Genomic DNA, 27,091 nt, shown 5'->3' with positions numbered 1-27,091 from the left:
AGAAAACTGCATAGAACCATACTATAGCTTTTAGCTTGATCAATAAACTGCATTTTAGTGGCAATCCAGCTTTCCTGTCACCCAGCACGCTTGCCAACACCTCCTTAGAGCATGTTTGGATTAACTAAAAGTTGAAGTACCTAACGTGGGGTTGTTTGTTGTTTGGTTTTGCATGGCTGTGCTGATAGGAAAGGCAAAGTGATTCAGTGGATTTCCACCCTCTGCTTTTGAAATACATTTGATGTCATGTTGAGAGAGGAGAAGAAGCAGTGGTTAATAATGCAGTGCTCATGATACTGAGATTCAGATTGCTTGTTAGAGGAGTTTTATGTAAGAGTCCGTTTGCTTCATGTATTATTTATTTAGAGGGTGTTCTGTAGCTGGGGCAGACTCTTTTTCACTGAGGGACTTTGATGAAAAGGAGATCAGCTTGATTTAATGGAGTAATAGATGCAGAGTGAATGTGCATACAAACATGTCCAGATTTCCCAATGCACATCATCTCTTAAAATGTCTGTTTTCTGTCACACAGAATGGTGGCTACAGGAGATGAAAGGAACGTAAAGTGGTGACAGTAGCAGTGGTGTGAAATAACTTCTCTGCAGACAGGAATGTGTTACAGTTTTCTGCAGTAAAATATATTCCAAGGCTGGAGCTTGTATTCCAGTTCGTATTTAGTTGAAAACAGCAGTAAGCTTGTTTTATGAATGCTGACCTGTTAAGAATTTGTGGGGGAGGTTACGGTGCAAGCTCTTCTCTCACCAACTTCTCAGTACTCCGTGTGTAGCAATGGTTCTTGCTTGAAAATAACAAATGTCTTTTATTTGAAGATATTGTAAAGCTTTGAGCCAAATGTCAGACTTTTCCTTTTGTGTTATGAACGCAGAAGCAATTGTTGTCATAATCCAAGCAAGCACCATAAAATAAGTTACAGGATTTAACGTTAAGTTACTTGTATGCTTATTTACACATTTTACTTGTAGTGAGCTAAACCAATAGTGGTAGCTGTTCGCTAGTATGCTTTGGTCACCAGTAAAAAAATAAATATATTTTCCAATTTGATCCTGACAACTGAACACGGAGAGTGGTGAGGGTTATCTTATTGATTGCCTGAAGTGTGCAGTCTGGGAAGCATCAATGGAATAATTTGTAAGTCTGCAGCATCCTAACTGGTGTCAAGATTCAGATTCTCTAGTAATAGTTGAAAAGTGTGCCCTTCCGTAAGAAGAGACCTAATAACTGTGTATGTGGTGCTGGTGCTTTCTTGCTTATGTTTGTGGAGGGAAAGGAAATGTGGGTGGCGTGTTGGCTGCTTTCATACTCATAGTACAATTAAAGATCCATGCAAAACCAGGAGTTTAAAAATGACTGTGAAATTACAATCTAATGTGCTTTGAAAATAGGACTTTCCAACTGGTTTTCTTTAGACATAGCCTTGCTAAGAAGGGTGGAGTGAAACGTGAAGTTTCTAGCCACTTCTCTGCCCTGGGAAGTTGGGACTCTGGTGGACAGCAGTAGCCATGTGGAGATGTGGTATAGTCAAAGGGAAAGGCAGCACCACTTAGTCCTGCCTTCTGCTCTGCTCTCGGGCTTTTCCTTCACCTTCTGTAGCTCATACATATATTTATCTTCCACAAAATCCAGGAGGCCATAATTACTGCAGGTCTTTCTCTCAGCAGCTGCCCTTTCCCCCCACCCTCTGTCCTTCTTCCAGAAAGCTTACCTGGCTGGCTTTTCCGCCAGCAGCTCAACTGTGGCAGCCGTCTCACTTAGCCAGCACCCTTGTGTATGTGTCCTGGGCACAGTAGGAAAAACAGTGATGAACATACTTTGCCCCAACGTACTGTGTAGCAACACGTAATGGCCTTCAGGTGAAGTTACCAGTGACATCTTTCCTTTTATGTTTTGTATGGTTCTGCATTCAGTTTTATGAAAACAGACATGGAAACTTTCCTCCTTTTTCCATGAAATAAAAGACAGAGTGGTACAAAATTCATCAGCAATAGAAATCACACTTTCCCAGGCTTGAGTATACTCTATTTATGTTGCAGATGACTGATGCGATAGCTAAAGCTGATGTATTGTCCCATGCAGACAGGGTTGCTGGCTAATGGCTACATGGAGCTGGTCGGTGGGAATCTTAGCTGTGATGCAATTCAGGCTGCCAAGATTCCCAGCGTTTCCGAGGATGCTTGCCAAATTGTCTCTGCTGGGGTTTTACGCTGTCAAAGCTGATAGCTTTCTCACTGAGGTAGCAGCTGAAGGCTTTGAGGTATTTTTAGGAGAACTAGCCAACTGGTTCTCTTGCTGACTTTTAGTTGGCAGGTTAACAGTTTTAGTTTAAGAAGAAAATTCTGCATGCGTCTTCTTACGAAGGGGGAAAGAGTGTGTGACTAATTTTTGTAACAGTAATAATTCCCGTGTAGAATCATGATGAAAATAAGCAGTGGACTTACTAGTTACAATAAATCCTGTGGTGTGCCAAGGTCTCCTAGCCTGTTGAAAGTACAGGGTCTTTTTTAACTGAGATTTTTAACTTACTGTTAGTTTTCTGTTTTTTTCAATTCCTAATTAATTCATTTATAAAGGCTTACAGCTTGCAAGGGGAGGGAGGGGAGAATTTGGGCACTTTCCCATGGGAAAATAAATAGAGCTTCCCAAAAAAGATGGGTGTTTTCAATTTTTTTTTCCCTAAACCCAGTCATTTTCTTAATAGTTATTTCCATACTTAAACTATAACATAAGGCAGAATTTTATCAGCACTTTTTAATGTGTGTAAAGTGTTATATGGTTTTTAATGTAGATTTTAATGTACATTTTCCAGTGTTTATAGGGTTCCATTTTTCCCTAGTGAATGCAAATTAAGTTACACTGAGACATAACTGAATTATATCTGCTTAAACAGATTAGGATAATTAATGTTTTGAGAGAATCACTTCCTTATTGCATTATTTCTGGAGCTTTGTGGGAAAGGGTGTACATCTCTCAGAACTTTATGACACCTTACAGAGACCAAAGCTCATGCTTTCTTCCGCGGAAGGTATCTCCACTTGTAACGTGGAGAACAAGGACTAGATTTTGGGAAGACTGAAATGTCACTGGCTGCTGCATGCATTTCTGTCTGAATAAAATACCACTATTTCACATGATACTAGGTTCTTCATAAAGACACCTCTCTTCAGCTGTCAAATCCCATTTTCACTTCACAGTATTGGGTGGGAATTCATTATTATTACAAGTAGCAAAAATGGTATGTAAATTGTAGCATTTGAGCTGTACATTAGCATATTGGAGGGAATAAAAAAAGTTAAAACTTTAGCTAGTGTGGGAAAATTTTGTATTGCATGTCACTTTTCTGTTGCTCTGCATTAATACATCAGGCTTTGCTTATGTGAAACAAAAGGCTTTTAATTATTACTGGGTTTCTTCCTGTCTGTGTAGTGAAGTTGCTCATAAAAACATCAGTTGAATTTTTAATGAGGAAAAACCTTCATAGAAAGTCCTTACAGAAATAATAAGCTCATTTAATTCTTTCAGAGGAGTGGAAGGGAAAATTCTTCAAAGATCATAATTTCCTTTTTGTTTAAAGAATGTAATTATATTTTTTTTTCCCCATGGAGCATTTCTGACTTCTTTTAAATTTAACTTTTCCATAGAATCCTTTTATACTTGATTAAAAAAAATCCAAAACTTTTCTTTTTCAGAATTTTGACCCCAACTAGTAGTTTCCAAGATATTTGGACCCTCTATAACTTCCTCATAAGCAACGAGGTATGAAGTTTTCTTTAATGTTTTGGCAGAAACACTTCAGAAACAGTTTTTTATTTGAAGTAGTTACGAGGTTAGCCATCTCGTCATTGTGTTTCCACTAAGCTAGAATTTTGAAGATTTATTCATTAGGCTTTGGACATAAAAATGTGTATTTTTGGCTGGCATCTACCAAAAGTTACTAGAATCTCTACTGGTATTTGAGTTGCTTGCATGACTTTCTGACCGCTCGTTTGTTGTGAATGACTCGCTGTCAGGAGTATAAAGGCTTGAAGCTGAGGTGACCAAAACATTCCTAATCTAGTTATTTTAAGAAGAGGGAGAGTACGTTGCATTACGTAGTTCTATGGGGAATTTTGACTGCAGTTTGAGAAAAAAAGATAAATTGAAATTACCAGTTACTCATGGAGTTTTAACTAATTTGTGCTGAAAGGTTTTAAGAAGAGAAATTGCATTGTATGTTTGTAGTAAAAGAGCAGTATTTTTCCATTTAGTATGTTACGTGTTTCAGAGTTGCAGTCCCCTCCTGTACAGGAAAATATATTTGGGTTTGGGGCTTGTACATGTATTTATGGAATTAACACAAGTCAGAACTTCATTTGCTATAGAACTTTAGGGTAAATGAAGAGGGGAGAAAGAACTATACAAAGTATTTTAGAGTTGTGCAGAAATGGTTAGAAAATGGAGTGATGCCTATCACTCCCATTATATAAAATCATGATTATTAATTTGTAATATTTAATTTTATAATACATAGCATGACTTGTGTATATATCAACTTGAGAGCCTCTTAGGTAATACATTAGCCGTATCTGTTACACTAGCTCTATAATTTTAATTGGGGTGTGATACTTGATAAATTACTGTGTTAATTCTTTGCTCTTTGTTTTAGATGAACAACAGTATAAAATTCACTGCTGAGGAGCTTTATGAGTGTGTTTCGCAGAAGATATACCGGTAAGCCAATTACTGACCACATCAGATGGGTTTTGAGACAGCATTTTAGCATGTACTGTATTAACCAAAGGTGCCATAAGAGAAATAGTTTGGATAAATAAAAAATTGTCATTTGTAAGAGGGGCATAGGGAAGATGAATGGGAATGTTTCCTTCCCCCCCTCCCCTCAGCTTTTTTAATGACCTACCATTCCAGCAGAGTAGGAGAGGACAGAAATTAAATTAGAGATGAGCCATTAGCATCTCCACAGTGATTTTCAGCTGTTTGAGGCAAGATGTTGGTTCCTCTGTCCTCTACTGGTTTTGAATTCATGGCTTAGTGGCAGACAGAGCTGGTATAGGTCAGCATTCATTGTAAGGTAGGTTAGAGCATGCAACTGTATTTAAATGAATTTGATTATAACTGAAATTCTGTTCTGGTGAGGTATTTCTTGTAACAGAACTTGTTATTATGAGAACTTCGCTTAAATCAGCAGAGGAAAAAACCCTGCAATTCTCAAGGTGATTCAAGTGACTGAACTGTAGCATGAAAGCTGGGCACATCTGCAGTTACTGTGCTACATCGTGGCCTTCCTTATTAAAGTCATAAATTAAGCCATTGTATGTTACTAAGCCTTTTTAAAGTACAGTTAGAAAAAAAGAGAAAAAAAATGTTAAGATTCCAAGTACCTGTTCACATTTTCAGAGGTTTTTTACAGTTTGGTCACAGGAAAAAAATGTTCTCTTGTACAGCTGAGGTAAAGGCCTTGAAAACATTGATCTAAAAATGAGTGTCATGCAAGCCTTACAGTTCTTCACGGTAAAGTTTCTGGTTCATAAAAGGTTTATTTCTGAATTTGTGTAATTGAGGGCTTGTAAACCCAGGTTCTGTGAGGTTTTTAAAATGCCATAATGTTTTTAATAGATCTTAGGTGCGTAATAAGACATGTAATTTTTTTTTTTTTTTATGTTGCTGTTATATGGGTATGGATTAACTGTAAAACTTGCCAGGATACGAAGCGTGGTTCCATCAGCTGTGGAAAAGGCTTGCAGGTTATTTTAATCTGAGTACGTAGACTATTCTAAAAAGCTTTCCTTTGCCTGGATTGATACTGGTTTCCTAAATCTCTGAGTTTGAAAGTGCACATTGCTAGGTCGGGAGAAAAGTTATGCAGGGAGGGAGAGATTCAGTCTATGTAACAGCAGAGAAAAGTAGTTTTGAAACTTAACTGTCTTGAGTTGATGGCCAGCATTTCTGTGGTTCTCACACTTTCAGACATTTCTGGACATCTCCATCATTGTATGAAATCTACAGCGTACGTACAGCCTTTGGTACTGTGCTAAGGGTAGCAGGGGAACTGCTGCTTCTTGGTGTTTGAAAGATGTGCCTAGGTCCATATTTTATCAGAAAGCCTGAGAACTTGGACCATTTTTGTGAATTCTGTATGCCACGGTAGATTTCATGGACAAAACCAATGTTCTCGCCAGAACTTTGATTTTGCTGGGTGAGCAATGCAGGGGGAGGGTGACATCTTTGTTGCATCTAAGTTATGTCCTTTGAAAACATACAAAGCAAACGAAGCAAAGATTAAGATCTGTTGCTATAAATTCAATCCACAGGTTTTCAAAGTACTGCTTAGGTCTAATTGTTGTTCGTAGTTATTACAACAATGAAACTATTTGGTATTTCAGAAGTGAAATAAAATATGACTCCACCCAGTAAAGTAGAGATGCTAAATGAGGTTTTAAAAGCACTCAATTAAAAAGAGATGTACCAAGAGCGAAGGCATAGAGAAGGAGACTGCTTTAAGGCAGGCTGAATTACTTGTGCTTTGGCAGAAACACGCTGAACAAAATGTTTCCCTTTGCTTCAATTACCAGCGAACGTTTTTGCTTCAACCTGCCTTCTGAATTCTTTGGGAGATAAATTCCTGTCTAGAACATTTGTACTCTGACTGTTCCTTTTTCAGGATGCACCAAAGATACTCTTGTCTTCAATTTTTGATCCAAAGGGTTTCTTCTTATTTGAGGAAAGAAAAGGACTACTTGGAGTCAAGGCTACAGGCACGATTCTCACTGCTTTTGTATCCCTAAGTGGTACTATAGGCTTTGGTATCACAGTAGTATTTAGAAGATGCCAACCAAGGACGAGGCTCAAGATCTTTAGGAGTATAAACGGAACAAAAAGATTGACCCTGCCCCAGAGATCTGCTGTGACAATTTCTTGCATCTTCAACAAATTCACAAAATAAGTTTTTTCCATTAGAAACGCTTACGTGACTTTTGTAAATTTATTTTTTTTCCCTGAACTTGCCTGCATAGTCACCTGGTAGATTCCAGTCTTCCTCTCTTAGATTGGAGAAGTGTTGACCTAAGACCTCTGCTTTTTCGGTGGGGTTCCCCCCCTCGTTGCTTCCACATATCCCCTGTCTTTGTATTGGTAGAGCCTGAGATGTTGTGAGAGCGAAGCCCTGAAACAAGGCACAAAATGTCCATCGTACTGAGCCAGATCTGTCACAGTAACGTCCCTGTTAGGATGCAAGGGAGGGAACGGGATTACAGAAAGGGCAGGCCTGGCTGCTCGTTTCTTCCTTCGTATGGATTCTTCAGGCTTCATGAAGCAGTTTTATGAAAATCCTAGCCTGGTGGGGGGGTTTCTTAATTGATAGGAAGTTTTCTGCCTTCTGAACAGTGGGAACACACCCCAGCCCTGAGCCGCTTCAGCGGAATTAGGTGGATTGAGGGAGGGTTAGCTCGAGGGAGGGTTAGCTCAAGGCCTTGTTTCTTCCTCCCTCCCTCCCCATTCGAGCGCGCGCTGTGGGCAGCAGGGCTGCTGGCTTGCAGGAAGAGTTTCAGAGAGGTCACTGTAGTTTTTATGGCAAGCAGCTAATGTGAGGTTACCTGTTGAGTACTTTTCAAGGCTTTTCAGTTTTCCCTGTTGAGTGGTGAAGAGTTGTTATCATTTAATAAATGACAATTTGATGTAAAGGGTAAGTAGTAGAAAGAATTTTTCAGGCTTTGGTTTGCAATCCTGTGATCTTGTCTGAACTAAGAAAATATGTTGTTTGGAGGCCTGGGCATCTAAGTAGATCACTTGAAAGTTATGTGTGACTTTCACACCCTTTTTTTGCTGTTCCACCTGGTCCATCTACTTTACAGTAAACTAGCGAAGGAGGTGGGGGTCACTGTGTTAGCAGGGGTTGGGAAGACGCCAATGCCTTGGGGTCAGAACGGGCACTGGCCCAGCGGTACCGGCGTGCTCCGTCCCTGCGGGCAGGCATTCCCGGGCCAGCCAGGGAGGGCAGACCTGCCAGCCGTGGGGCCGTGTCGTGTGTGGGGTGGTCAGAGCAACAGCTTGGTTTATCGTCCTGACACAGGCTGTAGAGATGAAGCCTGGCGGCCACCCTCCCTGAGTACCATGCGTGGTTTGCAACCCTTACCCCTTTTCCTGCTCATCGCCAGTCCTTCTCAGTGCCTGTGTCCATCCCTTTCTGCTGGCCTGGCGCAGCGTGCTGTCCCACACTGGTCCCACATTTCAGTGGAAGTTACCTGCAATCCAGTATGCACCAGTGTGTTTTTGAGGGCGCAGAAACAGTCTCTTTTGACCTGTAACATTATTTCTAGTTACTGTAGTAACTACATTTGAATTAACCTGTTGCATTGTTGTGAGGTATAAAACTGTGTGCTGTACCATGCTATTTACCATTTTAACCATCACTCAGTGGCCACTAGCATGATACAGGGAAAATTTTAATTGAGATAAAGATAATGAAATATTCATGTCTCAAACAAGATACTTTTCTGCACTAGTTTTTAAGAGCTCTTCTTGGAAACTGTCAAGGCACTCACTGATGCAGAGGTTTGATAGTTTGTATTGCTGAGGTGTCCCCATGTTCACTCTTGTCCCGTACGCAGACCGACAGCCCGAGTGGGCACACTGTGCGCTTACTACTGGCTGCCCAGTAGCGCCGAACTCTGCCGTGTCGAAACTGAGTCGAGGCACAGTTGTCGCTGATGAATGGCACTCATTCATCGGGAGAATGGATGTTTGTTCGTCAGGGTAGCTGTGCCAGTGCTATAGGTTATTGCTGGAGAAACGTTACACGTTTAGACTGCTTTTGGTGATAGGATTCATCTCCTGCTCTCTTGGGCTGATCTGCCAAGCTTTTGGTGGCTGTGAGAGCAAAAAACACTGGGGGAAGGTATGGTGTGTGTCCTTTTAAAGGCATCCCTTGGTTTGAATTCTATTTAAAAAATACATATTGTATTGGGTTTGTGTGGCAATGGTAGCAGGGGGTACAGGGGTGGCTTCTGAGAGAAGATTCCAGAAGCTTCCCCCGTGCCCAGTGGAGCCCATGCCGGCCGGCTCCCAGACAGACCCGCGGCTGGCCCAGGCCGAGCCCCTCGGTGCCGGTGGACAATGGCTGATTGAGGCAGAGAGTGCCAACAGCTGAGAGCAGCAGCGCTGGCACCCGGGGCGGGGGGGCCGGGGGGCTCCAGGCCCGGAGCAGAGATGCCCCCAGCCCTTGGGGTGAGGAGCTGGGGACTAGGGCCGTGCCCATGGGGAGAGGAGCCCGTGCCGGGGGCTGGGGGCAGTTCTGACCCCACGGGGGCCCAGGCTGGAGCTGGCTGTGCCCGGGGGGCTGCACCCCGCGGGGGGGACCCAGGCTGGGGCAGCGTGTGATGAGCCCCCCGAGGGGTAGCAGTGGCAGGGACAGCGGGAGGGGGTGTGTGTGTGTGTAACAAATTAAGCTGATTTCCCCAAGTCTGTTTTGTCCCCGACAGCAACTGCTGAGTGATCTCCCTGCCCCCCCTGCACCCCACCAGCCTTTCCTTACATTTCCCCTCCCCCGGCCCAGCTGAGGAGGGGGGGGATGGAGCAGGTTTGGTGGGGACCTGGCATCCAGCCTGGGTCAGGCCACCACCTATACATATTAAAAGAAACTGATCAAGGGGGGGAACCCAACCCAACCTAACAAATCCAGCTGCTGAGTATAGATCGGTATCAATACAGGTGTAAAGAAAATAATGTGTGTAAATTTGTGCTCAGCATAGTTAAAAAAACTAAAAATTACTTCAGAGGCTGGTCTGGTAGCCCTCAGGCTGCACTCATGTCACTTAACCCTGCATTTTTTTTCCTGGTTTGGAGGAGTATCTTTCCAAAGGCCTTTTGCGAAAGGATCTTTTGGAAAAGCAAAGTTACAGGATGTTTTCTGTGTAATCAGCTGTAGATTCCTCTTCTGAAACAAAAGTCTAAATAATACATCATTGTAGTCAAGAGATGTATTTTTGTGTGTAAATACATTATATGTAACTATATGAAAGACAGCTTGAAATGAACCTTCCCTATTCTGTTAAGAAAGCTGATGTAAGTGACTTTTCAATGCCGATTTTTTTTTAAAAAACTACCTTTACAGAATACAACGGAAAGCAAAGAGGAGCTCTGCCTGTTTGCCGGGTTGCAGGTTGGCCGTTTGAAAGTGTTCATATGAAATCCTTGGGGTTTGCAGCTTTGGAGCGGAAGTCACTGCTACTTCTTGAATTTTATGGAAATTGCCTTTCTGATTACACCATAACTGCATAGTTTATCTTCTGTGATATCCCTTTTTAGTTCAGAATTGTGTTGCGTTGTATTTTGAGTCAGGACCACTGGGTTCAAGTTTTGTAGCCACTTTCCTAACAGAAAAGCACCGAATAATGCCTAGTAGCTGCTGGTTCTCAGAGGTTACGTTTGGTTGCAAATACCAGAGAAGAGCCTGCAGGAAGGACCCACGGGTAATGTGTGGGGCAGTTGCTGTTCCATCGGGGCGGGGCGGTCCCTTGTGCGCAGAGGGGCCGCTGTGAGGGTGCGAGCAGACGGGAGGGATGTGTAATGCCGGGCAGAGTGCGTGCGCCTTTGCCCCCAGGCGGGTGAAGAGGAATATTTGCCTCTTGCACATCATGCTCATATGAGCAAGAACATAAAAAATTGTGCTAATTATTTAAAATAACAATTTTTACATATGCACGAGGTCATTTTTTAAACTCTTAAAATTCAACTGCCTTATCCGTGGTTGATTTTTTTTTTCCCCTCTCTTCCCAAGTGCAACAGCAAATGTGCTTGCCAAATACTCAAGTACAGGATTGAGGGTTTTGGTATTTTTCTTGCCGTTTACCATTTAACCAATTTTATCATCTAATTCCAAGTTCAAACAGAAAAACAAGAGCAGGTATTTTGGCAATTTTACAGCTGGGAAAAAGGCAAACTGCGCAGGGAAGACGGGTCACACTGTGAGCAAATAAAACTGCAGCAGACTTGCAGTGGTTCAGTGTCTGCATGGGGTTTTTATTTAACGAGACATGGGGAAACAACATCCTGGATCTGGCCACGTTGCCAACATTTATGAAGGCACTCTGAGGGATGGAGGCTTTGTTTCGCTTGCTTTCAGAACACTGAAATTGGAAAGGCTTTTCATGTGTTGAACTAGAGTGGCTGCAATTTAAACATTCAACACCGTTTGCCAGCCTGCCATATGTTCCAGAACAGGAATCACAGTGGTTACTGTAAATGCATGCTTAGGGGCCTTCTTATTTCCAAAAAAATGTTTCTTCCAGTGTTTTTTTTTTCTCAGCGCAGGTGTCCCATATCGAATGTGTGACTGTACGGCCCTTTATGACTAGCTAATTCAAACAATATTTAACTTGTCTGAGCATATACTTGTAAAATGTTTTCTCTGGTGACACTGCACAGATTATTAGAAGAATTACAGATGTTGGGCAAGCCGGGAGGAACAGGGCTAGCTGCAACTGGTAAAGGTTGAAGTGAGATTATCCCAGAAGCCTAAAATCAGTCTCTGACTGTGTTGTAACTGTGGATGGAACTTGTTTCTATCTGCAGCACATAAACCTGTAGGAAACGTATAGTTGACTTGCAGCTTAAACACATTCAGTAAAAAACAGTAATGTTTTATATCTGAAGGCTTGGTTCTGGGTTGAGAAGACTTGAGTCATGCCTGCTGTGGGGCTTTTAGATTGTTTCTTTTTAAAGATTTAATTGCAGGATGCAGCTGGGAACACATAATGGTTAGCCAGCTCTGGCATAAACTTGATCTTTTGCTGTAATAAAGATAAAAATGTGCCTGAATTTCCAGAGGTACTGAGTACTCTCTGGTTTTGAGAGTTAAAGTGTGGTGTTAGAATCCCTTTGAATTTTGTTTTAAAAGAATATTCAGAAAGATTCCCGTCTATAAAATGGGTCCATTGTGTCTTGATAACCTCTGTATCTTCTGTTCCCCAGGGAAAGGTTGGAAGTTGGATGTTGCCAGCTGGCCCAGCTGGAGCACACAATTAAGCAGTGTCATGCATCAGTTCACATGGAGGCCAAGAACAGGGGCTGGCTGTGACTTCTGGGTCAAGGTTTGGAGCTGCGGTGTTCATCCCCTGCATTCTCCTTGTCTAAGCGGAGCCGAACTCCTCTGGGGTCTGTCATGTGAGAAGCCAAAAAAACCTTCCAAAATATTTTTCTCAATGGTGCTGTTTTCATATTTGAGTTGAAGGAAAAAAAACCCAACTGGTTACCTATGTGCATTAATGTCAGGATGTCTGCGAAGAATTGCAAGGGACTAGAACTTGTTGTCTCAAGTGAGGGACTCTGGATGGATCCAGCTGGTTTGGTGCACAGCAGATGTGCTGGGCTGGTGGTGTCAATTCCAGCTGTTGACGTGAGGAGCTAGATCTGGCGATGGTGGTGAGGGAAGATCCATGTAAAGCATTTGTTTCGCTGATACTTTAGAAGTGACAAGCGAGGTGGGGAAAAAAACAACGTATATAGTGACACCCAGGGGTCTGAAAGGACAGAAGGGCAGGCAGATGCCCGGTATGCTTGCTGCCCCTATGGGCGTGGAGGACTGCAGTGCAGGTGCAATGTGTGTATCCTGTGTAGTGAACTGTAAGGCTTAAGAGAGGAAATAGAACTGGGGGAGAAATGGATTGATGCTCTTTTTTAGTAACAAAACAAAAAACCACCACATTGTGCAGGTGTCTTTGTCCTGGGCCTCTTTTCAGACAAAAAGGATCTTTCTCCTTTGTTACAACACCTACTGAATCCCCATGCTGTGGCAGCCGGTGAGCAGCACTCTTGAAGAACTCCTCACCCTTCTCTTCTGCTACCTGCCCTTGTAAAGGCACAAGCGGTTGTCCTCTTTGGGTTACACAGTGACTTTTCTCGCCTTTGCTCTCCAGGCAGCATCTCTGTGTGAGCATCCTCTTTGTTGCTTTCCCAAACTGCTTTTAAGTCCGTGACACTTCCTAAAAGCCATTTTCAGTGCTGCTGTGGCCTTTAAAGCTACCTCTTCTATGTATGTATTTGTACAGAGCTGAGATGACTGGCAAAGGTCTAGAAGTGTTTTATTTTCGTATTAACTTTTGGATGTATTTGTAAAAATCTTTCTTGTAAAAATGCAATTTATTATTATGGTAAACAGCAGTTAATTCTACATGGCAGTTTCTTTGAAGAGCTGTGTTTCCGCGTGGCCCGGTTGCAGGGGGTGCGAGCTTGGTGCAGTTCTTGCTCCCAGACGCTTGAAAGGCAGGGAAGGGGCTGGGGGGTTTGCTGGGGCAGAGCTCGCGTGATGGGCTGTGTCCGTTCGTGCTGTTACCCCCCAGGCGTGGGGCAAGCACCTGCACTTGCTTAGGTGCTTGCTAAGGTAACCTTACGGTGGCAGGGAGTCTTTCCCTGTTGGAATGCTCCCAGCTTTACAGCTGGGAATCACCCTTCATTCCTCTGGCCTGGCCTGGGGTTCCTGCCCCCTCAGCGGGACGGCCTGGGGCTGTGGGCCACAACTCCAGCAGAGGCCTGCTGCCGGGGCGGTGGGACAGCCCTAGGGAGCACAGAGGAGGACGCGCCCTGGCCCTGGCACCATCGCTGGTGTGCCTGCGTTTCCTGAAGCTGCTTGATGAATGCTGCAGACCACAGCTGGACAGGCACAATGAAGCTCCTTACAGCAGGAGCAGCTGGTTTGTTGCAGCGGCGTTGTGCGCTTTTTTTCTTCCCCTTTCCTCAGCGTGCCCTTGGAGCGCCACACTCCAGTTTGCACAGAGCCTTTAGTAAACTGATCCTGAGAGCAGCCTGGAAGTAGGTAAATCTCCCCGAGGGAACAGCAGTGGTTCCCTAGGAGCCCGCACTGGCTGCATGCTGCAGGCCCTTCCCCCTCCAGAAATGTGTAACTCTCAAACTGCAGGAGCTGGACGCAGCCCTTCCCCCTCCCTGTTCCTGCCCCCGGGGAGGCAGTTAGCCACCCTACCTCCGTTGTCTGGTGGCTTCATCCATTCCCAATGTTTGTTTTAATATTACAAATGCCTGTTTGTAACCTGTCTCGTTAAAGAAGAGGACACAGACACGTCACCGCCATGCTGTGGTACACGGGTTTCCCACAAGGTACCTTTAATGTGTTTGCGGCGGCAGCAAGCAGGCAGTGCGCGTTTGGCACCAGCAGTTAATGTGCAGCACTACACATGAGACACCAAGTCATCCTAACCAGTGTTTAGCCATATGAATAGAGAAAGTGAACTAAAACATAGTACTATGAGCACATACAAAATCAAGTTATTTGTGTTCTATCACACTTCCAAGTGGTAGTATTAGAAAAATAAACTTAAGACAGTTACTAACCAGATGAATACATTTTTGTTGCCAACGGGCAAGAGTTTAAAAACCATGAGAAAACCCCCACACTGAAGTTTTTGTTTTACAAAGGTTAGCTCGCCCATAGTAACAAAACTGCTGTACAGAAAGCACCCTCCGCTTTTTTTGTCAAAATATGTGGAGCCAAAATCATTTTCCCATCCTAGAAAGTCACAGCTATGTTATGTTCAGAAACTCCATTCAGCTCGAGCACAGATGTTGCATACTAAGTGACGAGAGTGCAGCAGAGGCAGAAGCCCAGCAGCTCACACACAGTGGGCAGGCAGTTGGCCCGCTCGGTCTCCATGAACTCCAAGGTTGTCTCTTTGCTTCAATAACCATTTCTCTGCCATCTTCATGTCAACAGGTAAAATACTCTGCTGAGTATATAAAAACTGTTATAAAAAGGCAATCATAAAAGATAAGGTATTGGCAGGCATGTCAGCTTCTTTTAATAAAAAAAATAGCCATTATATCTATTTAAATAAGGCTTCTTGTTACAGATTGTTCCAGTTACTGAAGGAAAACAAGGCCTGATGAAAAAAAACTATCCCCTGTAACCCTTACACTTCCCGCCCCAAGAACACATCCTACAGGAGAAGTCATTTAATGTGCAGTGACAAAACGAACACTGGGGGAAGCTCCTGAAATGATATGCCAGGTCGAGTTTCTCTTGCATTATCTTCAAAATCTTTTTTAAAAAAAAAAACAAACCCTAACCCAAAGTTCTAGAATACACAAAAACCCCTTCATCTCTATATTCTTTCCAAAACAAATATGTACAGCACATTAATATGCAATATGCAAAAGCTCTGTGTTGCTGTCGGCAACATCTATGCCCTCCCCAACCCTATTCACATGTGTACCTCTACTGAAACACAATTACATCACTAAGCCTGTTAGTTTGAAAAAGGAATTTAATTCACTTAAAACTTGTAAATTTTTGTGTAGGGGCTCCATTCATTTGACTCTGGGTTGTAGACTTCAACTGTGTTTAAGAATTCGTTGCCATCAAATCCCCCAACTGCATAAATGGTGTTTGCCACTGTCGTAATCCCGGCGTTGCTCCTCGGCGTAGTCATACTTCCCATCATCTTCCACTCGTTCTTCGCAGGGTCGTACATCTCCACGCAGCTCACCGCGTGAGAGCCATCAAAGCCTCCACCGACAAAGAGTTTTCCTATCAAAAGGAAAGAAAGTGAATGAATGCTTCACTGCTGAGCACCAGCCCCGCTGCCAAGCGCAGCTGCCTGTCCGGGGAGAGAAGCTACGCCAAAACGGAGGAAGTGCGGGTTTTCCATCAGAAACCTTTGCCTCATTCAAGGTCTGAAGTTACAGCACTGACCTGCTTTCGGTCTCTTGATCGTTAGAGCTGGCTGGAAGTTATTTCAGAGTAAGCACAAAGTCCTTCAAAGAGATGCAGCTCTACAAGCTGCATGGTGATGTTTTGAAAAGAAAGAAGTGAGGGTGAATGCCCCAAAACAAAACCAAAGAGGTTTCTTTGGTTTTCTGGTTACAGCTTTTAATTAAAATTGGAGGCATAGCCAGGTTCTTACTGTATTGTCTCCTCCCTGAGGAACACAGCTTGGTATTCTACTCGTATTGTAGCTTAACATGAACAATTCATCAAGCGCAAGAGGTTACTTCAGCCCGCGGAAGCCTACCGTCGTGAACAGCCACTCCAGCTCCTCGCCGAGCCACGTTCATGGGCGCAATCAGGGTCCAGGTGTTGTTCTCAGGGTTGTAACGCTCCACGCTGTTCAGGCAGTTCCAGGACTCTGCTCCTCCGATGATGTATAAATACCCGCCCAGCTCACACACCGCAGACTGATGCCTCCCTACAACCAAACGCCAGGAGTTACAGCCCAGCCCAAGTCACGCACTAACAATTTGCCACAGCAGTGGAAATTTAACCCGATTTTCTTTTTTTGTTCGGGTTGGTTTTGAGCCTGCAGTTTTGCAATTGCCCTTTCCCCTCCTCCCTCCTGAACTGCACAACACGCTTACGGATATTAAGGGGAGCGCAGCTTGTCCAAGACTTCGTTACAGGATCAAACACATCACAGTTCTTAAGTCCCTTCTGGCCATAAGGATCTGAACCACCAACAATGTACAGTTTTCCATTCAGGGCACAGACTCCTATTCATATCAGAAAGAATAATAAGTAAGCTAATAAATGAATAAATTAGGAAAAACCCACCAGCAATCAAACAACTGCAGACATGTTACCTGCATTGCAGCGATTGGTTCTCAGTTCTGGAACAGGAGTCCAGTCATCTATTTCTGGCTCATACATTTCTCCACAGCTCAAGTCATCCGAGTGACCGTTGGACCCACCCACAACATAGAGCTGCCCCTAAATGGAAAAAAATACATACCTGCTTCACATCCCAGCACGCAACAACCCGAATCATCAGCACTGTAGTAACCGTGTAACTGCAGTTAAGCCACTTCTGTTACCGTTCTGTCAAGTTTGCTCTGTTTGTCCCACCTACGTTTACGTAAGGTCCCACTGCACCTGACCCACACCCACCACACACCATTAGGACTGCCATCTGGAACCGAGCTCTCGGCGTTCTCATCGGCGCGATGAAAGTCCAAGTGTCCTTCTGCGGATCGTAGCACTCCACGGTGCGCAAACACTCCTCCCTGTTATATCCACCTAAAACCAAAAGGTTAGATGGTGGCGCGTTTCCAAAGGCCAACCGCTTTGACGCTGAAGAACCCGACCGCAATATATAGCGTACATATGTCGCTGTCCCCCCTGCCCCCAGCTGAGCAAGCTTTTTTTAAAGACTTATCGCTATTTCTTTTACCTGCAGCGATCAGTTTGCTGTTAAGTTCCGCTGTGCCCAGCCCAGACCGAGCATACTGCATCGGAGACATGGGCTTCTCTATGATATCGTTTGGTTGCAGCTCGAAACTGAGACTCTTCAGCAGTCGCGGCGTGCTCGTGGGAGAGCTCTGAGGGCTGTTACGGCCGTGCAGGAATATCACACACAGCACACCATCCAGCACCGCCAGACACAGGTAGGTGTTACCTGTCATCAGGAAAACAGGAGAGACCACCGATATAGTGAAATTTCAGGTGCTAAATTTAGGTGAATGCCAACTAGGGTCTTCTGATCATGCTTCTCCCCTTCTAAGTGTGAAAACTTCATTTTTTCTGGTTACTGGTTCCAAGTGTTAGGCTAGTTACTGAAAAATACGAGTTTTAGATTCTTAATACAGTGCTCAAGGGACATTAAGACAGCAATCTGAAGACATTTGAGGAGAAAGTCTCCTCCTGCACACACACAGCAGATAGCTCTGTTAATTAATTAGAGACTGCCTGTCTCCTTAGGACTTGTGTAAGTTACACACACCACGGGATTTGGGACAGCCCTGTCAATACGGAATTGAGATGGAAGTGTTCCCTGTTTGGCCCCAGTTATGTTAGAAACTTCGCACGAATTACTCAGCCAATTACTGGATTTGCATCATCGGTAAGAAAAAGCACTTCTGCGTTCCCTACAGATGTTGAAGGAAATGCCCAGGGAGCGGGAGGTAGGTGCACAATACCGGATGCGGCTGTGAGACAAACCCTGCCCCAGTTACTCACTTGAAGTCTTCTCTGAAGCAATGATTTTCCACTCGTGTTTAGGACTCTGAACAGTAGCATTTGGAGAAAGGCTTCCAGAGGAGCTGCTACTAATCTGCTTGTGATCATTCTCACGTGGTGGCTTCTTCTGCAAAATCAAAAGGCAGCTACAGAAACCTAGCCAGAGACTACACCTCCTTCTACCTTTGCTTCTCTGAGCTAATACATAACTATTCCAGAGAACACTTCATCTACCACCTCCGCAGAGCAACATTTATAGCACACCTATATTTTCAACAGAACATCTTGCCTACTCAGCAACAGCGGCCAAAAACCAGCCTACATCTTATCCTGCTGCTCATTTCATCCTGCAGCTGCAGCTTTACACTGCTGCTGTCTGTCTAGGAACGATTTCAGGTTCCTAGAAGAGCATTGGAGTTACTAGCAGGATTTTCAAATGTAAGGAAAAACCTGCATCCACTTGGAGAGAACCAATCTACAAACTAGAAGCCTCACTCAAGCTCTGCTTCTGGAACTGGAGTTAATTATGTAATGCTATTTGGAAGTGAATTAACTATGCTCTTCAGTTCCTGAAGACGTATTAATTTCGCCTCAGTTCCTCTCTGTGCTTAGATTAGCTGTTTCTTGGATTTTACTCCCTTGATGATTCCCAATGACAGGAGACTTCTGCTTTCTTTTCTTCTTCAATTACATTTATACTGTAGCTTACATTATTTCACTCAATTAAGAAAAACCCGCAAATTTCACATTTTAAATTACACAGCAGTTGGCTGGGTTGTTCAGGCTTTTTCGGAATCCTAGCAGCCAAACACAGAAAGTTAACTTTCTGTCTGTTCTGCTCAGCCGCAAAGTTTCGGACCACGGTACCAAGTCTGCAGTGCTTGCCCAGTTCCCAGGAGCCTGACCTCTATGGAAACTGTCACAAGACTTCTGAAATACATCATCTAACTCACAGACAGAAGAGTTTGATTGCTATACTCCACTCACCATGAAAATCAATTCATTTGTGGATAGCATTTTTGTTATTTCTGCATCTTCATCCAATTACAGCTTATTCTCTTATGCTTAAACTGCCTCAGCAGTTACAGAAATTACAAACTTTTTTAATTCAACAATTTAAAAGTTACAGTTTTTCCAGGACTGTCGTCTGTGGGTTTTCTGGGCTTGGTTCTCTCAAATGTTTACAATGTCTGAAGTGGGCTGTTCTTATTATCAGAAAGGATTTAAGAAAAAAATTTCAGAACTCTTGGCCTTATTTCTGGAAGTGAACTTTCTGAATGTGCACCTCTCAGCTTCTAAGTATTACAAGTAGTATCCAGAGGTGGAAAAGTCTGCGAAGGCTTACTAAAAACAATTAAGATACTAGAAAATTAGCTGGCTTTTCATTTTCCTCTCTTTTCACTTCTAAAGTCCATGTTCTGGGATGAGATCTTTACATTAGCTAAAATTTTCAAGAAATACACTTTTGTACCAGCACATTCCACTGTTAGGAATTAAAATCCTACAATATATTTACTTCTAACTCAGTGAATTTAAACAACCTTGATTTGTATAAAGCAACTGATAATTTACATCTATTAGCCCTTTTTTATTCTTTGTTTCTTAAACAGCCCCATGTTGCTAAACTGTGTTTTTCAGGAATTGAGAATGACTGTATCTGGCTGGAACATACTAAAAAAAAAAAATTATCTCAAAAAGCCCAAGACTGATTTGTGCAGTTCAAAGCATCAGTTATCTCTAGATCAGAAGTTATCTACAGTTCCTTTTTAAAATTGCTCTTGCACATTACCAGTGCAGCTGAACAACAGAAATGGATGCTGACAGCTGAAGGTTTAGGACTTGTATCTGGAATCTTTTTCTGTGCCCAAATTTAACAGACACATTCTCCACTGGAAGCCATGTAGTCTGCAATTCTTTACAGTCTCTTGAGTATCTTTACAAAGCCACAGCTGACTTGCTACAGCTGAGTGCTTTCCTACCTCTTCTTTCTTCTAACAGCCTAGGATTTATTTTGAAGTCAAACCTAAAGCACTTTGCAAAGGCTTAGGGTCAGTCTGCTGAAAAAACAGAAGCAGAGACTAAATCATCGCCTCCAGCAATTTCGAGAAAGATACTTTCGTGCTGTATATTTTTGCAGTAAAGCCACTCCTGCTTTCTCTGCTAACAGAACACAGGACTTCAGGTGTGCTGTAAACTGCTCCAGTCTATCTGGGGTTACCTGAGACTGTCTGCAATTTGTACCTGCACAAACTGAATGTGGTCATCATCACTGCCATACACCTCAGCCTGTCCATCTAGCAGATTTCCATCAAGCAGCTTGTGATCAGCTGAGTAGTACAGCGTTTGAACCTGCAAAAACAACAACAGAATACCCATGTGGCTACTGTCTCCACCGCCCCTTAGCTACAGGCAGATTACAAAAGGCAGTCGCCAGCATACTTCTCGTCATCTCATCTCAATCTAGCAGAATGACAAAACTAAAAGGAAGCAGATGTCATGGTGGCAATCTTCAAACATGGGATGAAGGTTCCTTACTTTCTCAGCTTGAGAGAAATCTTCGTTTTCCAAGGACGTCTACTGTTTGTCCAGCACAGAAACATTAGACAAGCAAAAGGCACATTAATTTGCAGAATTACACAAATTGACAATCCCATGCAAGCATTTTCGTTACTCCCGCAAACAAGTTTTCTGCTTTGAAAAATACACATACTTATCTCGAGCAGAAAAAGGTAAGAGAGGCCAACAGTGAACTCTAAAAGAAAGGTATGGGAATGAGGGAAGACAACACAAATTTAAGTTCTGGAGGAAACTGTTGTCCACAATTAGACATCAGGTGCGACTGTTTCAGTGAAATGCATCTGAATTTCAACATGATCAAAGCTTTTAAAATGAGTTTTTCCATGAGGAAATACACACTTGAGAATATATACAACAGTATCAACATGTACTTTTGCCTATACAAGTGCTTCCGAAGATCTATCGTGCTTGTAATAACAAACTTGGAAAATTTTGATGTTTCATGGGTTTTTGTAAAGTCCATTTTCTCTAGCCAATTAAAAATTTAGACTCCCCGCTAATTTTTCCATTAAACACTGCCCAGGCTACATCTAGTATTAGTATTCATGAGTAAAGCCATTTAATAACACACAACTTTCAAAAGAATGTATCCTGTAAAGGAGTAAGTAAACACCATTAAATCATCATCATCGTTCTCTGCCCACAGCGGATTTTCTTAGGAGAACTGGGGCAGGACTGCTGCTTCTGTACGTGTCAATACACTTGAGGTTTCTTCTTGGTTCTTCAGCCTTGGTATCCTAGTTTTGTTAATAAACCTATGGGGAGATAAATCAATGGGGAGGAACAACCATTAGAAGCTTTTACCTACTTCGCATTTACAAGCAAAGCCTGCAAAGGAAAACATCAAGAATCTACAGCAAGTTTCAGTACCACCTCCCCAATTCTACAGCAAGATACATGCCACTTTCAGGTTACTATACAGCACATAGTGAGCAAAAAAGGAAAGCGGAAGACCAGACTGAACAGTTCATTCAGCTCACCTGAACACCCCCCCAGTTTCTCAGCTTAGGGGTACCTACAGTAAAATTTAAATTCTTTAGGGTCACAGTTAAAAAAGTGAAAAAAATTTAAAAAAATAAAAGAAAAAGGGATCATCCTTCATATTAAATTTTTTTAAGGGAAAAAAAAAAAAAAGAAAAAAAGACGTTTACTCCCATTTTCTTAAAGACTAACCTCTTCCATGAGATCTTCCAGGCTGTCTCCATTCTCCCAGATGCTGCGCTGTACCCAGTTGATTACCTTTGTGTACAATTTGCCGTTGCTGGGTAGGCCAACATTGTCTTCCAGCATTACTTCAAGCTTGAATGAGAACAGAAAAGGATGATTTACTCTATAGGTATTACCCTTGTATTTGTAGCATACTGGACTTCACGTAGTGAGCATTACTCTCACTTTACCACAGAGCTAGAAAACTTCACCTACGAGGAGCTTTCAGCCAATGCCACTGAAACTAGGAAGCACATTTAAGTACCACTGCAGTTTTTATGCTTAGAGGGGATGACAGTATGTATGCTCGACAGTTAAGGTTCATGGTGTATGAACATTATAGAGATCCAGGATTCGCACATTGTCAGTAAAGTCAGTACGCCAAGTTTTCGTACTCCCAAAAAAGAAGCTGTAACAGTTGCTCCTTAGGTTGCTTTTTGGCAATCACATACCAGAAGGAAACCTACAAACTTAAGCTAACCTTTAACCGTGGAAGTTTGAGAAATTCTTCCTGTTCTGAGATCTGTAAAAGATGTTCCTGAATGTAGCCATCGATCTTGTTCAACAAACGTGAGTCTCCCATACAACTTGCAAAGTTTCGGTAAGAGATGCAACTCTGAACATCCATCTTGGAGAGCAAATAGTCGCCACAAACCTGTTAAGAAAAAAGGTTACATCTTAGTTTACAAGTAGACAAATTTTTAATATATTTACATTATCTGTCCCAACACACAGCAACAGCTGTTTTCTAACTGCAGAATAGTGACTGTTGTCATCCCGCCCTCCCTGTGCTTACAGCTGTAAATGAAACATTGCTTTCCATACAAATATGCATATATGAAAAAAATCATACACATCTGAAAGCTACTCACGTATACATCGACCCCGTGCTTTTCTGTTGATCACCTATTCAAAACTACTTATCTGCAGTCAAGCGAAGATAAGAATCCCAGTTCCCTTGTCAAAGGTAGCCCCGTTTGGGGCAAAAGTAAGCACGTGTGAAGCCAAGCGCTACAAAACTTATGTTCAGGAGCATGTGGATTTTCTTCCCACGTAACACTGCCACAGATTTACAGGTTTAATTACACCTCCCAATGCAACAAAGCACACCACCGCTTCCATGAACATGAAAGTAAGCAACCGGCTATGATTCAGAAGCTGTTTTGCTTATACAGGTGCACAAATACAGAACCTAACTCCAGAGAACCCTTCAGCACAAAGATAACACGAGTGGAAGCCAATACAAACTGATGTCACTCAAATCAATACAATGCTAATGAACATCTAAAGAAGCTTATCTGCCAAGTACTTTTCCCACAGAATCATCATTTTCTGTCTCATTAACACCAAAAACCATAAAGCTGTCAGCCTGAGAAAAAGGAATGGAATAATGGAAGAGCTGAGAACTGCACCTGCTTAACTCTCTCCATCTTCAACTTCTTTGCTGCAGAGTATACATCTTTCACCAGTTCTTTATCAGCTTTCAACCTGTTAAAGAAAGAAAATTCTCTTTGTTATTTTGATTTTTTAAATTCAAGTCTACTCTCTCTGGTTTCTGTGAAAACTACTTACTGAGCAGTATAGGCATAGTTCAACAGAACTTCAACAGCTTCTGGATTGAGATCATCGAATTTAACATGGGAAATTCCATGACAATCACTATCACTATTGAAGATTTCAAACAGGTAGGGACTGCAGCAAGCTAGCACAGCTCGGTGCGCCAACATCTCATGTCCACATACCTTTATTTAAAACACAAATAAGAAACGCACACACTGGTAAGATTTTTATTTTAAGCACACTTGTATAATAATAGTATAAAAGCCTACCCGAGTGAACGTCACAGTTCAAATCAATTTTTCAAATCAATATGGTCTTCAATTTATGTCAGCTGAAAAAAAATGTTAGCATTGCCTCTCTCAAAGTATATCTGATTATTTTTTTAAGTGTTCATTTTTCAGAAAAATCAGATTCTAAACCCATGCCTCACAATCAATGAGGTACACAGCATAGTGTAACAAAACCCCCACCGTATTCAACCATCATACTCAGACAGAAAAAAGGTACCTGGAGACGGACATCACAGAACTGACCACTTTTACGTAAGGCATTTAGTTTGGCAACAGAAGACTCGATGAAGTTTTCATCTTCAAACATCAAATATCCATTAGGAATCATTTTGGTGTTGGTCTGGCTAAAAACAGAATATATGAAGTTTATAGACACAACATTTTCCTTCAGTATAGAAGTACTATTAACACATTGCTTGCAAACAAACATTCATGGGAAGTTTTAAAAAAATAAACAAAACCCATCTCAAAAAAAGCCTGGAAGACTACTACTGCTGATGAGTACATGTTGACAACAGTCAACATTTGGATTGACTGGATTAATTATTTTCAGAGATTGAGGCCCTAACTTTTAATTTAGCCACATCACTTCGGTAGGTACCAACTTCAAAACTCCATGCTCAACCTGTGGTACCTCGGGGGGGGGGGGGCAAGTTGGAAACCACCGAATTACAAAAGCAGCTTCATTTTCCCCTCGGTAAAGATCAGATTTGGTGGATTCATCGCTGTTTTCTGCTCACTGCATGAAATCTGTCATACTGGTCAGCATCATTTTTTGCACAGACCCAAGAATTTTAAGTAACTAGTGAAGCAGATTAAAATATTCAAGTCATCACTCAAAATGAGACAAAATTATTTCCATAGCTAGAGTAGCTGGAAGTCATGAAAGAACATTAGCACCAACAGAACAGAATTAAATATATTCTGAACCACCATCATGTATTTTAAGCCACCACAAAACTAAAATAACTTCTGCTGAAGGTCTTACCCATACCATATACAAACACACCACCTCAGGTAAATTGGACCAAGACTGGAAAAATAACTTCAAGAAACTTAACTTTTGAATTTGGAAGCTATTTTATAGCTCATTTAATTGATTCTTTTTTTAGTTAAGCACTTTTAGGAAAAGTCCACTTCCCAAATAGGAAGCTAATTAAGAAGACTAAAACATGACCCAGAGGTGAACTAATGAACTTGAAATAGCAACTCAAAAAACAACCACATAAATCAAATTTGTAAGTTTGAGCTGCTAACATATGCAAAAGTATACACTTTCCTCTTAAGATTTTAAAGGAAGGTATGTGGGATATGCTACTAATGTTACCAGCAATAATTCATATTTCTATCTGAAGCTTAAGAAAATTCTGAAGATCAGACTAAACAAGGAACTCCCCAAAATAGAAAAAGTGGATAGCAAAAATCAGTAATAAAGATAGCAAGCGCCACACAAAATAATTCTAGTATTAATCCATTTATTTTAAATTCACTTACTACTGAAAGCATTTGACCCTAAACTGGCAACGCTAATCTTACTTACAAAGATCATTATCAATTTGTATACAGTTTCATTCGTTTCCTTTTATTAAAAAAAGGACAGCAAAGTTTTAAAGTCACAGAATTTCAACAAAAGTATTAACTATTGCATATGCAGCTAACAGTATCAACTTACCTAGCAAATCTATTACTGTGAATTTTTAACTGGGAGATCTTAAAATAATCCAATGGTATTACTGTGTTAAAACAGAGCACTTCAGTTTCAGTATCTTCTGACAGGGAAGATGTTTGTTGAAATGCAAAAGCAGATGTGTCCCTGCAGCTGCAATACGGGTTCCAAAACTATCAGGCTTGAAGATGATGTAATAAAGTCCTTAACAGCTATAGACATGAATTTCTTCTGTGATAATCATGCATCATAATCTGAAATAAAGGAGAAGTTATCAAATAAGGACAAGAAATAGTACTACCATGTATCAGATGAAAGTTTAATGGTGTCTTAAAGTAGAAGTTCCTGACTCAAATGAGTATTTCTTCCCAACAGCCTGAAAAATTCCATAATGACACCAATACATTCTCATGCCTAACAAGAGGTCAACCACGTCAATTTTTATACCCGTGGAGACAAGAAAGTGGCTAAATTAGAGCTTAAAGAAAAAGTCAGAACAGCTGAATTCCATTTTCAGACAATCCCTTACCAACTCTAACCTTCAGCCCTTCCTAGATCTAGACCAGTACTGCTTGCTTACACAAGTAGGTAACTCTTAAGTAACAGAACAAAAATTACTACATTTCAAAAAAGAAACCAATCCACATGCCTCCTACCTTCTGCTTTTCCTGTAGTCATCTACTTATATCCTTCTTCTACTGAATGCCTAAAATGGACTGAAGGTGGATTAAGGACATGTCTGAAATGACTGGGCATGTCTTCAGTTGCTGGTACTTCCAGAAAGAAATTATAAGGTCAGAAATCACTAACTTAGTGACAGGTTTCTTTGATAAAGAGTCTCTTTGCTACCCCGCAGACAGAATCTGTAAGTTCTGACCAAGTTCTGCACTGGCAGTGCAGACTGGGGTAGCTTTGTTGGGATTCTGCATGCGGGTGGGCTGTTTATGCCAGGGGTTTTCAGGGAGGGGAGAAGAGGAGGAGCAGCAGCGGGGAGGGAACAGGCAATAAACACCCACTCTGGAACTTTCCATGACCCTGATGCCACCTCAGGAAAACATTGATCACTTCATCCACTTGAGTTGCCCTCTGCAGTTCCAAAACTATATTTGTATCCACAGAATAAATGCCACATCAGGAATCAGGTTTCCTAAAAATAGGTGCAGCTCATTTCTCCTCGTCAAAAAGTAGCAGTCACCTATGTTGTAGGCAAGAGAGCCTCGCGAACCCATGGCACGGGATCATTTTGGCTGGAACTGTACCTCCCGTGGTCTCTAGCAGATCAGCAGCTCAAGTGCAAGGCCTGTTCCCCAGAGCCACTGGGGGCATTATCCCCGCCCCCCCCCCCCCCCCCCCCCCCAGCTCCACAGGAAAACTGCATCCTTCACAGCTTCTTGCAACTGTGAAGACAGGACATTTCAGCCAGCAGATAACAGTGTCAAAAGAATTCATGTGAATTAAGTTTGGCTACTAGAACAGACACAAACGCATACACCTCAAGAAGGAAACAACTGCTCCAGAGCAGCAGCGCTGCCCCTCTGTAACACAGCATCCCTGAATGCAGGGAGGGCTACAGGAACGCTGCCCTGGGGACTCCAGCCTTCTCCAGCCTATTTGTATAGCTGCCCATCCACAGCTTCAACGTCAGCATGCTTTGCTGGGGAAAAAAAAAAAAATCTCAAAGATGAAATGTATGTTCTTTTTATAATCCTACAGGCAAGTTATGAAACTGCACCCAAGCTCTATTTGCCAAATACTATTTAACTAAGCGTTTGGAAGGCAACACTTCTCTTGTTGGTACAACTGGTATAAATGCTTCAGTTTCTAAAG

At 42.2% G+C, this 27,091-nt stretch overlaps 2 protein-coding genes across 5 annotated transcripts in view; one reads left to right on the top strand and one right to left on the bottom strand.

Annotated features, from left to right (window-relative positions):
- The window catches only part of SWT1 (SWT1 RNA endoribonuclease homolog), a 42,024-nt gene extending 28,847 nt beyond the window's left edge, over positions 1–13,177 (top strand). For 3 of the 4 annotated variants that reach the window (XM_013295448.3, XM_013295449.3, XM_005232735.4), the window contains 3 exons: positions 3,705–3,771; positions 4,661–4,725; positions 11,980–13,177. In XM_013295448.3, coding sequence (XP_013150902.2) covers positions 3,705–3,771; positions 4,661–4,725; positions 11,980–12,085 — 238 coding nt within the window. In that variant the 3' untranslated portion in view covers positions 12,086–13,177. The other variant, XM_027780177.2, reaches the window with a different exon arrangement.
- Positions 13,178–14,086: 909 nt separating this feature from the next.
- IVNS1ABP (influenza virus NS1A binding protein) lies at positions 14,087–25,423 on the bottom strand. The gene is made up of 14 exons (XM_005232736.4): positions 25,271–25,423; positions 23,816–23,942; positions 23,321–23,490; positions 23,161–23,236; positions 22,230–22,403; positions 21,716–21,841; positions 20,207–20,314; positions 17,966–18,092; positions 17,181–17,405; positions 16,905–17,026; positions 16,594–16,720; positions 16,372–16,503; positions 16,029–16,202; positions 14,087–15,544 (listed from the first exon to the last, which is right to left on the bottom strand). Exons 2-14 carry the CDS (start codon positions 23,924–23,926, stop codon positions 15,291–15,293), a joined length of 1,926 nt encoding a protein of 641 aa, XP_005232793.1. The 5' UTR covers positions 23,927–23,942; positions 25,271–25,423; the 3' UTR covers positions 14,087–15,290.
- Between the last annotated feature and the right edge of the window lie 1,668 nt (positions 25,424–27,091).

Source organism: Falco peregrinus, chromosome 10, assembly GCF_023634155.1.
Source record: "Falco peregrinus isolate bFalPer1 chromosome 10, bFalPer1.pri, whole genome shotgun sequence".
Lineage (NCBI taxonomy): Eukaryota > Metazoa > Chordata > Aves > Falconiformes > Falconidae > Falco > Falco peregrinus.
Note: the sequence above shows the minus strand (reverse complement) of the source record. Positions and strands in the feature narration are given on the sequence as shown.